This window comes from Solanum verrucosum, unplaced genomic scaffold (genome assembly GCF_900185275.1).
Source record: "Solanum verrucosum unplaced genomic scaffold, falcon-dt-bn FXZP01000079.1, whole genome shotgun sequence".
Lineage (NCBI taxonomy): Eukaryota > Viridiplantae > Streptophyta > Magnoliopsida > Solanales > Solanaceae > Solanum > Solanum verrucosum.
Window position 1 is genome coordinate 4,870,142 of NW_026020368.1, and position 12,069 is coordinate 4,882,210.

Genomic DNA, 12,069 nt, shown 5'->3' on the forward strand with positions numbered 1-12,069 from the left:
AATTCTTGACCGGCCAACACTATGCCCCATACAACATAATTGGTCTGACAATCACTTTATAAATGTTACCTTTACCCCTTGGTGGCACATTCTTATCACACAAGACATTGTATACATCGTCAGTCGCCCATTTCCTTGGATTATCGACTTGAACAATAAATAATCCAACTGCTTCTTTACGTGTGATATTCTCCCAGGATTCTGCTCCGATCAGCTCACTATCCAAATATAACTATAAAATCCCTTTAATACTAGCATCCTATTAACCCCTTCAGACTGAACTAGTCATGTGCAAATCCTATCTACAAATCAAATATGTGGTAGAAGATTTTTCAAAAGAAACATTCCAAAGCTCTTAGGCGAATAGAACAACACCAGTATTCAAAAATTAAGTTCACTTAAAAATTTAAAAAAGCATACAAAAAATCACAGAAGCATGAACAATAGATCCACCATTGTAGTTTATAAGTTACTTACAGCAACTTATATTTCAAACAATGTATGAGAGCATAAACAACTGAGAGATCAAGTAAAGGTAACATAAAAAATCAGTATCTGAGAAAATAGAGCTCAATCACTACAAAGCAGCCAGTCAAAGCTGTTTTCTGATAATGCTCACAGTTAATTTCTAATTAAAAGGTTATGCAATACCTTCAAGATGAAATATAGCCTTCTGTCCAAGGCGCATCCTATGCTCCTGAAAGACACACAGATTTTCTTAAGGGAGGTTTTAAGCTATTTCTTTATAAAACAGCAAACATTAATCCATGCACGAGAAAATTGCAGAAATATCAATACAGTAGAAGTGCACATAATGTCATGGTGTTTGGGACAGCTTGCGCACACCTCAACTAATATCATATGGTAACTGATACCTCAAATTTATCATTCATACTACTAACTTCAAGCTTAAACAAGAACTAACGATATTTATGTATGGAGAGAGTACAGTAGGGCATACACCGAGTTATTAAACACAACTAAAAATAAAAAGTACTATAAGTTCTCTATACTCTTCCTACTAGCAAAATAACAAAAACAGAGAGAAAATTTCAAATATACGTCCTGTTCTTGAAGAGACCGTTATCTTTTCTTCTTATTCGTTTCTTTTGTATCCGAGACTAAGGCCTTGATGCAGAGTCGAGGCTTTGTAGTAACAAGTGCTCGTGGAAGAACTGATACACCAACTATGGCTGTCCTATCTGGTACTCCAGACAGTGGAAGTACCTCAACAAGCACACAGATCTGCAAAAGAGGAGCTACATTCAGTACATTTAAGATACGGAGGAAGTAAAACGCTTATAACTTGTCATTGACGACAAAATAGTTTTAACCTCTGGATCTTTCAAATCCACTATCGAATCTGGGACGACTTCTTTCACTGCTGCTGCTACGACGCTAAAGCATTTCTTGCGATCCAACAAAGCAAATATATCAGGATCACTGGAAGTGTTTCTTAGATTCTTCATCTCGGTTTCTTCAATCCCTCTCCTGTTATACCCAACTGCAAACTATAATGTCATTAGTTCTACAAGTTATATAAGAATGATCGACCCACAGAGAGCAGAATGCTTGAGCTACTGAACATACTACTCAAATTCAATTCGATGTAATAGAAAAACAAGAAAAAATGGTTGAGCTACTGAACGTAATACTCATGTAAGAGAACTTGGGATTAGCTGGTACCACAATGTTACGAAAGGCAAGATTTACCTTAACAGTGTTTCCTGTCTCCTTCTGCCTATTGTTCATAAACTGCTCAACAAGCTTTGTCACAATCTTCTTAAGTTCCTTCTCATCTAAACAGCATGTACCTTGAATTGGTAATATCCGATTGCACCAACTGCATAACATGATAAAAGTCATGATCGTCTTAGTTTCTTCGGTATTAGAAGTAATCTTCGAGACAAGAAAGGATAGAAAGAAGAAAAGACAATTGTGCCCTACTATAATGAGAAAGACCACGAACATAACCACATAAAGCAATATTACATGTAGATAAGAGCTCAAAAATTGATCGAGAGCAACTCACAGAGGAGACTTCAATATTCCAGATTCTAGGGATTGAAAAATCTGCGAAACGATGTCAACAACTGCTGGAGACTTGTCGAATGGAAATTTAAAGAGAACTAATCCGCTTCTCGTTAACTTAACGAGTGAGAGAATGTCACTTTTCTCCATAGAAGTACCAGATTCTGCATGGGGAAAACAAAGAACTGTTTGACACTTCCTAGTAAACCTTTGTATCAGTAAGTCCACACAGATATCAACACTACAACATACCCCGTATAGTCCCACAAAAGTGGAGTCTATGGAGGGTAGAGTGTGTGCAAATCTTACCCCTACCTCAGAGGTAGAGAGGTTATTTCAGATAGACCCTCCGCTCAAGAAAAAACAATCAAAAGCAGTCCCGAACTAAAAGTAACGGAAGTACAAGAAACAACAGATAATAACAAAAACAACAAATAGTAACAAAACATAAACTACAACAAAATAATACGATAATTGAGGTACAAGGCACAACACATAGGAACAGCAATCGAAGGACAAGAAACTATAGGGACAATACTAACAACAACAACAACAACAACATGCCCAGTGAAATCCCACTAGGTGGGGTCTGGGGAGGGTAAATTGTACGCAGACCTTGCCACTACCTCGTGGAGGTAGAGAGGCTGTTTCCGGGAGACCCTCAGCTCAAGAACAACAAATCTAAGTGACAGGAGAGATATATATAAAACATAACAGCCAATACAAACGATAGCGTATAATCAACAAATGAGACAGTAACAACAAGAAAGTAATGCGATGCGTGAAACGCAGTAAACAACATAAGGCTAGGTCTACTCCAAACGCTAACAACCCTGCTTCCACTAACCTTCTGCCCTAATTTGTGTCATACACACCCTACTATCAACACTAACAAAAAAAAAAGTCCACACAGATATCAAAATGTTGAAGAAGCATTAATACCCAAATTCACATGTTCATTAGCTGCACCTTCTCTTGATCCTTTACATTCTTCATTAGCATCATCCATGCATGTTTTCCTTCGCTTAGCATCATGATTTGAAACAATATACTGACAGGCAAACGGCAACAACTATATTTAGCATTCTTTCCAACACAAGGGTCACAAAGATAATTTAACACCAACTTATAGGTGCAATACAAAATAACATGGATTTTTAATGGAAACTTAAAGACCATTTGAATAGAAATGAATAAGGTTTCCATAGCCAGCTATAAGTCACCAGAAAGGTGCATATTTCAGATCCAATGGAAAAACAAAATCAAAGGTCACTTGTCCAGAACTTTTTTGAAACAAAATAAATAAAAGAATTGAAAATACCAAAAAAAAAAAGGTAAACAAATAACCTTTTCAAGGATACTTATAGCTTCTTTTGTTGCACTTTTTTCCCTCTCTGAGGACAAAAGGAAAAAACTCTTAGGAATACCAAAGAGTAAACAAATAAACTTTTTGTATTATGACATGCTACACTATAAACAGTAGCTGTGATTACCAGGCAAGTAATGGAGTTGTTCACTTATCCATTTTAAGAAATAAGTTCAAAGTTTAAGAAAAGAATCCTACCTTTAACTAAAATCCAACACATTAGACCTTTTAGTCATAGAGCACTAAAGACACTTTTTTTTTTAATATCATGGTGTCTGGATCAGTTTTTGCGGACCTCGACTAATTTCAAGGCATACCTCCTACCAACAATAATAATCAGGTGACTTTGTCCACCAAAGACAAGGACATATGGAGGAAATCACCCAACATTTTCTTTCTTTGCTGGGATTTGAACCCGAGACCTCATGAGACACATTCTTTATCTAAGGCGGAACACATCGATAGTCCCTAAAACTTGCCAGTTAATTTCAGTTAGACACTCGAACAACAGGTTGTTTCGATTGAGCACCTAACTAGATGATGATGTGTTCCTACACTTCCAACTTAAAGTTTGGAAAAACTTTTGCGCATGTTGTCAAGCGCCCATTCCACAGATAAATCAACAGCTTGAAGCATCCCTTAGTTATATGCATTAGTCTCAATAAGTTGTAAAACCTCATGCTTGTTCAAATTACGCTGATTTGTTAAATTAAAGGAGGTAATATATTATAGTGGTTAACTTATCTACGTAATAGGCGGTTGAGAACACGTGAAAAAAATCCAAAATTTGAGCCGAAAGTGTCTAGTTAAGTATATTTTACAATTTTCTCCTTGAGAATAGTAGATGATTTTTAATGAACTTCATACTAGGAGGCAAAAGCACACCAACATAACAGTGTAACCAACAAGCTCCACAAGTTGCTTAACTTCATGAATTTAAGAAAGTTTCGCTTTCTCACCTCTTCTATGTTCTACAAGCACTCAAACATTCAAGCTCAAGGTCCATTCCATCTTTAGGCCCAAACTAATGCCATGTGTCAAGTGACATGACAGTCCTGTCAAATTCAAGGCCAACAAGATAATGTCACATGTTCAAAAGATGTGGCCCAAAAACGAAGCCCTTTAACTTTGAACAAACGGTACCCAACTAACAACTAGTTTTTGAAGAAATTTGCATAATAACTACCTGAGGAGGGTACCTAAAGGTAGCTTTTTAACAGACAAATACTACCACATAAACCTTTCCAAAGTTTCCAAAGTTTAAGCAGCTGCTAAAAACAAAAAGAATAAAGAGAAGTGGACACATCTTAGCTAGAAAGGTTACATTCTTTTCCAGTGTAAGAAGGAATCTAGTGAATCTTCATTCACCCGGCACACCATTTGCCACACAATATCAACTACCAAACTCATTTATTTGAAAAGCTAAATCAATTTCAATCAATCAACTATTCCTCATTTCAAAATCAGTTGGGATCAATTATTCCTTGGGATACCTGCTATCTCCCACCAACACAGGTAACGAGTAACCCTATCAGCTACTTGGGGATACATGGGAAGAAATTACCTAGTATTTTTGTTGAGAAATGATCCTGTTACCTCATGATTCTCAGCTCACAACCTCAGCGCCACACCCTTGAGTACAGGAAAATGGACACATTTTATCCAGCAAGAATACTTCTCTTTTTTCAATATGAGAAGAAATCTACTGAATCTTTATTCAATAGCATATCACTTGCCACACAATTCCAGTCCCCTAACTAATATACTTGAAAAACTAATTCAATTTCAATCAATCAACTATTCCTCAATCCATGAATCAGTTGGATCAATTATTCCTTGGGTACCTGCTATCTCCCACTAGCACAGGTAACGAGTAACTATGTCACCTACTTGGACACATGAGAAGAAATCACCTAGTGTTTTTGCTGATATTTGATCTTTAAGAGCTCATGATTCTCAGCTCGCGACACCATTTTTTTTCAATATAAGAAGAAATCTACTGAATCTTTATTCAACAGAACACCATTTTCCACACAATTCCAGTCCCTTAATAGACATACTTGAAAAGCTAAATCAATTTCAATCTATCAACTATTCCTCAATCCTAAACTGTCAGTACCCTAACTATCCAATCAGCTGAATTTTTTCAATCCAATACAAGTTCAGCAGAGGTTCTAAAATAAACAAAATTGAAAAATCTTTTAATCCCAAATACTCAAGAAATTGAAAAATCGAAGTAAGGAAAACTGACTGATTGGGCATGTAATGAGAAACCCAGAATGCGAATGGCGGAGTAAGGAAGAAGAAGCGTTGTAATCGAAACGAGGGATGCTTATCACAGCAGAATGCTGCTCCCATGGCTTCATCTCTTCAATTTTTTCTCCTTCTGCAATTGTTTTCCCTTCATCTTCCGCCATCTTTTTCTTCTTCTGGTTTTCTGCCGGCGGTTCTGAACTAACCCTTTGCTCCATTTCTCCTATAGTCAATCAACTACTCCCTTCGTCTCACTCCGCTTTTCCGTCTTAATTTATATTAAGCAGAACGCATAAGCGGCCCCTTGAACTTGTAAGGATTTTTCGTATAGACACTTTAACAAGGACTCCTTCCTATTGAACACTTAAACCACTCAAAAAGTGTACCTATCAAACACACCTGGCTGACTTGGCACTTATCGTGTGAGGCACTCCTTTTGAGCGCGTGAAGTGAGAAAAAAAAAGTTGATGTGTCTGATTGGCACACTTTAACATACGGTCAAAATCTTCCCCTTTTATTTATCCAACCCTAGATTCTTCCCCTTTATTTATTTCTCATATCTTTCTTCTCCACATCTCACCATTGTTGCTGCTACAGTTGAGATAAAAAAAAGTTCTTCATTCGTCTTCTTCACAGCGAAGGAAATGTCCAATTTGTCGATTTCAACTTCTTCAGATGCAAATGTGTTCTGTCGATGTGGGGTCAATGCTGAATTGAAAGTTTCATGGACACAACTTAATACAGGATGTCGATTTTTTTGCTGCAAAAACACAAAGGTAAGCTTTTTATCATTATTCTAATCTGGTTAAACAAATCGTTGTCAATCGCTAATTATAGTTTAATTATTTTGATAATTTATGTAGAGAAGAGGTGGATGCGATTATTTTCGATGGTACGATGATGAAATACCACCTCAAGCAAAAAAGATCATATGGGGTCTATTGAAAAGAATAAAATCCTATGAACAAGAGAGGAAGCAAGCAAGAAAAATCGGGATCATATGCGTTATTGCACTCGTGATTTTCGCTATATGGAAATATTTATGTTAGTAGTCTTAGAGTGATTGTATTAGTAGTCTTGTGTTTCTGTTGTACTGATTTTGGAAGAAGGAATGGAGATAAGTTGTTCATTAATCTATCATATTGCTCATCTCCGCAACGCGGAGGCATCTTTAAATTTCCATTCGCACACAATTGCTCATCTCAGCGACGTGGGCACTCCACGGAGTGTTCTGCCTCAAACTTGCTTTGTTGAATCAATTTAGGAATCCCTCGTTATAGTGTACATCAAAAACATAGTTAACAAAAAAATTCTTAGCATTTCCTTGTAAGAAAATCCACATTTAAACCACTAGTTATAGTGTACATAAAAAACATCACAAAACATATTAAAGCAGTCTCAGTATTGTTTCCTGCTTGCATTACAGATTCAAATAAAACAACCCCCAAGTGTACATCAAAAACACCCAAAACATATTAAAGTAGTCACACCCATCTGTTCTTGCTCTTGTTGCACTAGACGTTTGCAGATCCACCCCCTTTGGACTTACTCATGCGTTGTAATTGTGGAGTGGTGACAACATCTTTACCCTTCCATTTCAGTCTACGAGGCTTATAACCAATATCAATATTTGTTGGTGTTGCACACTTGAAAACAACTGGAGTAACAACTCTTTCACCTGTTGTATCAGGCTGTATACAAGAAACTAAACTAAGTGCATATTATAAAAGTAGATTATAAATAATTGAAGCTGGTTATACTCTTACATTTAATGTTTGTCTGCCACTTAGATCATCAGTGTAGATGCCAAATCCCACAGTCTTAGGCCTTTTGTTTCCTCGTGTTGATGTTGATGCTCCTTCTCTTCCCTTACCTCTTCCTGCTTGTTGCCCTCTTGTAACAGTTGAAGTATCATCACCTTCTCTCCCCCTGCCTTTTCCCCCTGCCTTTTCCAGCTTGTTGAACTCTTCTAACAATTGAAGTATCATCACAGATAGAAGTTGATTGTTGGCCTGAGCTAACATGTTGTGATGTTCTCTAGGTTGGTGGCTGGCTAGAACCAACAGGTTGGCCTGAGCTTGGTGGTTGGCTACAGCTTCTTCGTTGCCTTGAGCTTGGTGGCTGGCTAGAACCTACACTTGAGCTTGGTGGTTGGCTATAACATGTAGGTTGCCTTGAGCTTTGAGGCTGACTTGAGCTAGCAGGTTGGCTTGAGCTTCCAGGCTGACCCATTTCAGAAGATTTAATAGTGTAAATAAGAAGAAGAAAAATTGTATTGCATTTTATCTATTTAATTGAAGTAATTAAAGGTTTTCTTGAGTATTACCATATATTTGCAGGCTTTATTATTGTGGCCTTGTTGATGACACTTGGAGCAAGTCATTTTTACACCTCTCCTGGACAACTTTCCATACTTCTTTCTTGGCTCATCCTTTGACTTTCTTCTGCATTTTGGTGGTCTGTCAGGCATTTGCTTTGGTTCAGGAGGCTCAATCACTATATCACTAGTGTGAGGCCACATTTTCATGTTAGGTATTGGCTGGATAGAGTAATTATAAGCCTTCATGAAAGTATCTTTTCTATACCAATGTACAACATGATCTTCAGGGTCTTGGCCTGCATGCTGATAAGCCAAAACAACATGTTGACATGGTATGCCTCTCAACTGCCAGGTTCTACAAGTACAAGTCTTCTTTCTGATATCAATAATATGCCTATAATGACCATCTAAAATTTCATATCCAAATTGGCCATTGAACCTAACTTGACAATCTCTAGCATAATCTTTGTTTTCTTCAAGTACTAAACTTGCCATAGGAGAAATGTCTGATATCCAAGTGTCAACAAATTTTCTCATCTCAACATTTCTATCCATTATCTTATGTCTAATTTCTTCTAACATGGTGATAATTGATTTATGTCTAGTAGCTAATATCCAAGAATTAAATGTCTCACATATATTATTCTCAACAACATCACACTTAGCATGCTCCTTAAAATATGCTTTACACCATGTCTTTTTTTCATAATGTAACAAGTCTCCACAGATCTTATTACCAAGTTTATCAAGTTTGTCCATTTCATCTTGAAATTTTACCTCAAAACTTGATTTTGCACATCTCCAAAATTGTTTTCTTCTTTCTTCTCCTCTCCAATTCTTCTGCCAATTGGACCAGATGTGTCTAGCACACATCCTCTGCTCACAATCTGGCAGCAACTCCATTATGTCTGCTACAAGACCCTACATATCATAATAATTGAAATTTATGACTAATAATAATTAAATAAATAGACAATGAGATCAAAATTAAATAAAATGAACATTAAACTAACCTTTTGCATATCAGACATCACATTCAATCCATGTCCAGTGCCTAAGTTTAGATCTTGTATCAAGAAGTTGATGAAGAACCTCCAACTGTGCTTTGTTTCTTGATCAACAACTGCCCAAGCAATTGGAAACATTTGTTGATTTCCATTCCTACCAATTGCAACTAATAATTCACCCTTGCAAGCACCCTTCAGAAAGCATCCATCAAAACCAATGATTTTTCTACATCCTTCCAACCAAACTCTCTTTAATGCATCAAAACAAACATAAAAGTAAACAAACATATTCTTTCCTGGAGTAGATTCCCTGTCTGTCCTCACCCAACATGAACTACCAGGATTAGTCTGTTTTATCATGTCTGCATAATCACACAACCTTGCAAACTCCATCTTCCAATCACCCATAAACTCCTTGAGAATCATCAATTTTGCCCGATAACAAAGAGTTCTTCCAACATACAATCCTGTCGTCTTCCTCACCAACTCTTGAATTTCCCACAATTTTATATAAGGTTGAGAAACTATTATGTTCCTAAACTTATTTGCAATAAAGTTAGATGTACATAACTTGTTTTTGGTTGTGGTAGGGCACTGATGAACAGGATAGTAATTCTTAACAATAAAGTCACCAGAGTCTTTGTCTAGACTAGCATACAACAACCATTTGCATTTCTTATGCTGACATTTAACTCTGACTCTATGTTTTTCATTAGGCCTCAATTTTAATTTGACTTTATATTCCACAGCATACTCTGCCACAACCTTTCTAAATTCTATGGCATTTTCAAATACCATACCAAGCTCAAATATAGCAACTACACAATCAGGATCAAATCTAACCTTTTTACTTTTTCTTCTAGCTGGTAAATCAACACCTTCCACAGCTTCAGGATCAAATTCATCCCTACTGTCATCACTATCCAATTCTGAACTATCAATATATTGCTCATCTCCCCCCAATCTTCCTACATACCTAGCAGCCTTGTTCCTTCCAATGTCTTCAAATCTTCTATCAACACCAGCTACTCCAAGAATTATTTCCTCTGTAGAATTAGGTTTTTTCCTCTGCAATTTGGTTCTTCTTTCATTTCTAAGAGTTCTCAACTCTTCATCAATCTCTGAGTCATCATCATCTGGAATAGCAAACTCTTGTGAATCATCACTAATATCCCAATCTGTTTCAACACCTTCAAGATCTAATGCATCATCTACACCAACTTCAACATTAATATTCTCAGATTGGGTAGCTCCTTGTTGTAACCCTTCATCCACACCAACTTCAACACTAATATTCTCAGATTGGGCAGCTCCTTGTTGTAACCCTTCATCCACATTAATATTATGTGAGTTTTCTACCCCATCCTCATTAATAATTTCACCAACTGTTGGCCCACAAAGATAACCTGTAGGGACCCCATCTTTAATAATTTCTACCTCATCTATAACATGTTGAACATACAAGTCCAAAAAGTCACCATCGCCTAGGTCTTTTATAAGGTTTAGTAAGCTGAAATCGTTATCCACTAAGACAAAGTTATTGGCTGTAGGGTCTTTAAAATAAAACTCACCCACAGTAACATACCCCAGATATCTAGTATAAAAAAACAATTCCATTAAAGAAAAGTGGTCTTTATCGATACCTACATATTCCACTTCATTTTCCCCTATGTAAGTGAGACCTCCACCAGATGTGTCTTCCACAAATTTACCACCATGGTGAAAGCGAGTTACTATAATAATATCCATAAGATTCCCTAGAAAAAAAATCAAATAAATCTGACAAATTACTGACAAGGAAACCCTAAAAAATTCAAATTTTATTCACATATGTACAAAACATCATCACTGTAGTAATATACAAAAAGAGACACTATATTTAAAGGGGAAATTGATAGCAATAGTCATAAAGATTCGAAAATGAACTTACTTCACAATATTTAACACAAAATTTCCTAGCTTTCTTGAATCAGCCCTAAAACACAACAACAAGAATTATTTTATTGAATCGACCACGCCGTAGGATGAAAACATGAAGATTATTGATCAACTTTCTTGAATCGACCACATATTGAGCGGGAATCTTGAAAGAATATCTAGGGTTTTTTGGAACACGTTTTGGGGATTTAAAGAAATGACTGAGGGATTGGGTGTTTTGTGATGTGTATTACCACGTAGGATTAGATTTTCCACATAGGAGATGTGTAATGTCACGCGCTCCACCTTAAAACAAATGCCTCACATGATAAGTGCCAAGTCAGCCAGGTGTGTTTGATAGGTACACTTTTTGAGTGGTTTAAGTGTTCAATAGGAAGGAGTCCTTGTTAAGGTGTCTATACGAAAAATCCTTACAAGTTCAAGGGGCCGCTTATGCGTTCTGCCTTTATATTATGTAAAACAAAATTTATGATCTAAAATAAGTTATTTATGTGGTTATAATATAATTATTTTTTTATTGAAAAAAGGCTCAAATATGAAGTTTCATCTAACTTATTTTTAATGACATATTTGAACATTTTTAATGACGTGACCGCATTATAATTGATCACGTATAAAAAGTGAATTTGCAAAATCAATATTATTTTTAATTAAAAAATAATGGTGTGGATGAGTGTTTTGTCAAACGGAGTTGCATAGATAAACCAATGTTTTTAACAAATAGCATATATGATCATTTTCTCAAAGTTCAATGGTATATTTGATTCTTTTCTTTATTTTAATTAAGAATAGAATAAAAATTTTAAAGTCAAATTATTATTAAATATAGAAATGTGATATATTTTTAGAATTGGCTAAAAATAAAACTAAAGTTATATAAATTGATTTGAGGTGAATCATATAAATTGAGGCACACGAATAATTATTTTTTGCATTTTTATATTTAAAAACAAAGAGATGTGTTTTAATAAACATTTAGTGATAGTTCAAATACGAAATTTACATATTTTATAATTCAGATATGAAATTCATAAAAAACATTATACTTTAAGTGTATTTTTCATCATTAATAAAATAATTTATCGTCACACAGAATTCCATAATTTACTTTAAGTCACAAAATTCAACTATAGTTTTCTTTCTTAAACTCCAAC

The 12,069-nt window shown here is 35.7% G+C and overlaps 1 protein-coding gene across 1 annotated transcript; it reads right to left on the bottom strand.

The window, feature by feature from the left end:
• Nucleotides 1-1,018: 1,018 nt before the first annotated feature.
• On the bottom strand, nucleotides 1,019-5,879 carry LOC125838187 (uncharacterized). Its single transcript, XM_049517261.1, has 7 exons — nucleotides 5,649-5,879; nucleotides 3,379-3,425; nucleotides 2,974-3,082; nucleotides 2,033-2,195; nucleotides 1,714-1,843; nucleotides 1,335-1,511; nucleotides 1,019-1,245 (listed from the first exon to the last, which is right to left on the bottom strand). Exons 1-7 carry the CDS (start codon nucleotides 5,866-5,868, stop codon nucleotides 1,084-1,086), a joined length of 1,008 nt encoding a protein of 335 aa, XP_049373218.1. The 5' UTR covers nucleotides 5,869-5,879; the 3' UTR covers nucleotides 1,019-1,083.
• Between the last annotated feature and the right edge of the window lie 6,190 nt (nucleotides 5,880-12,069).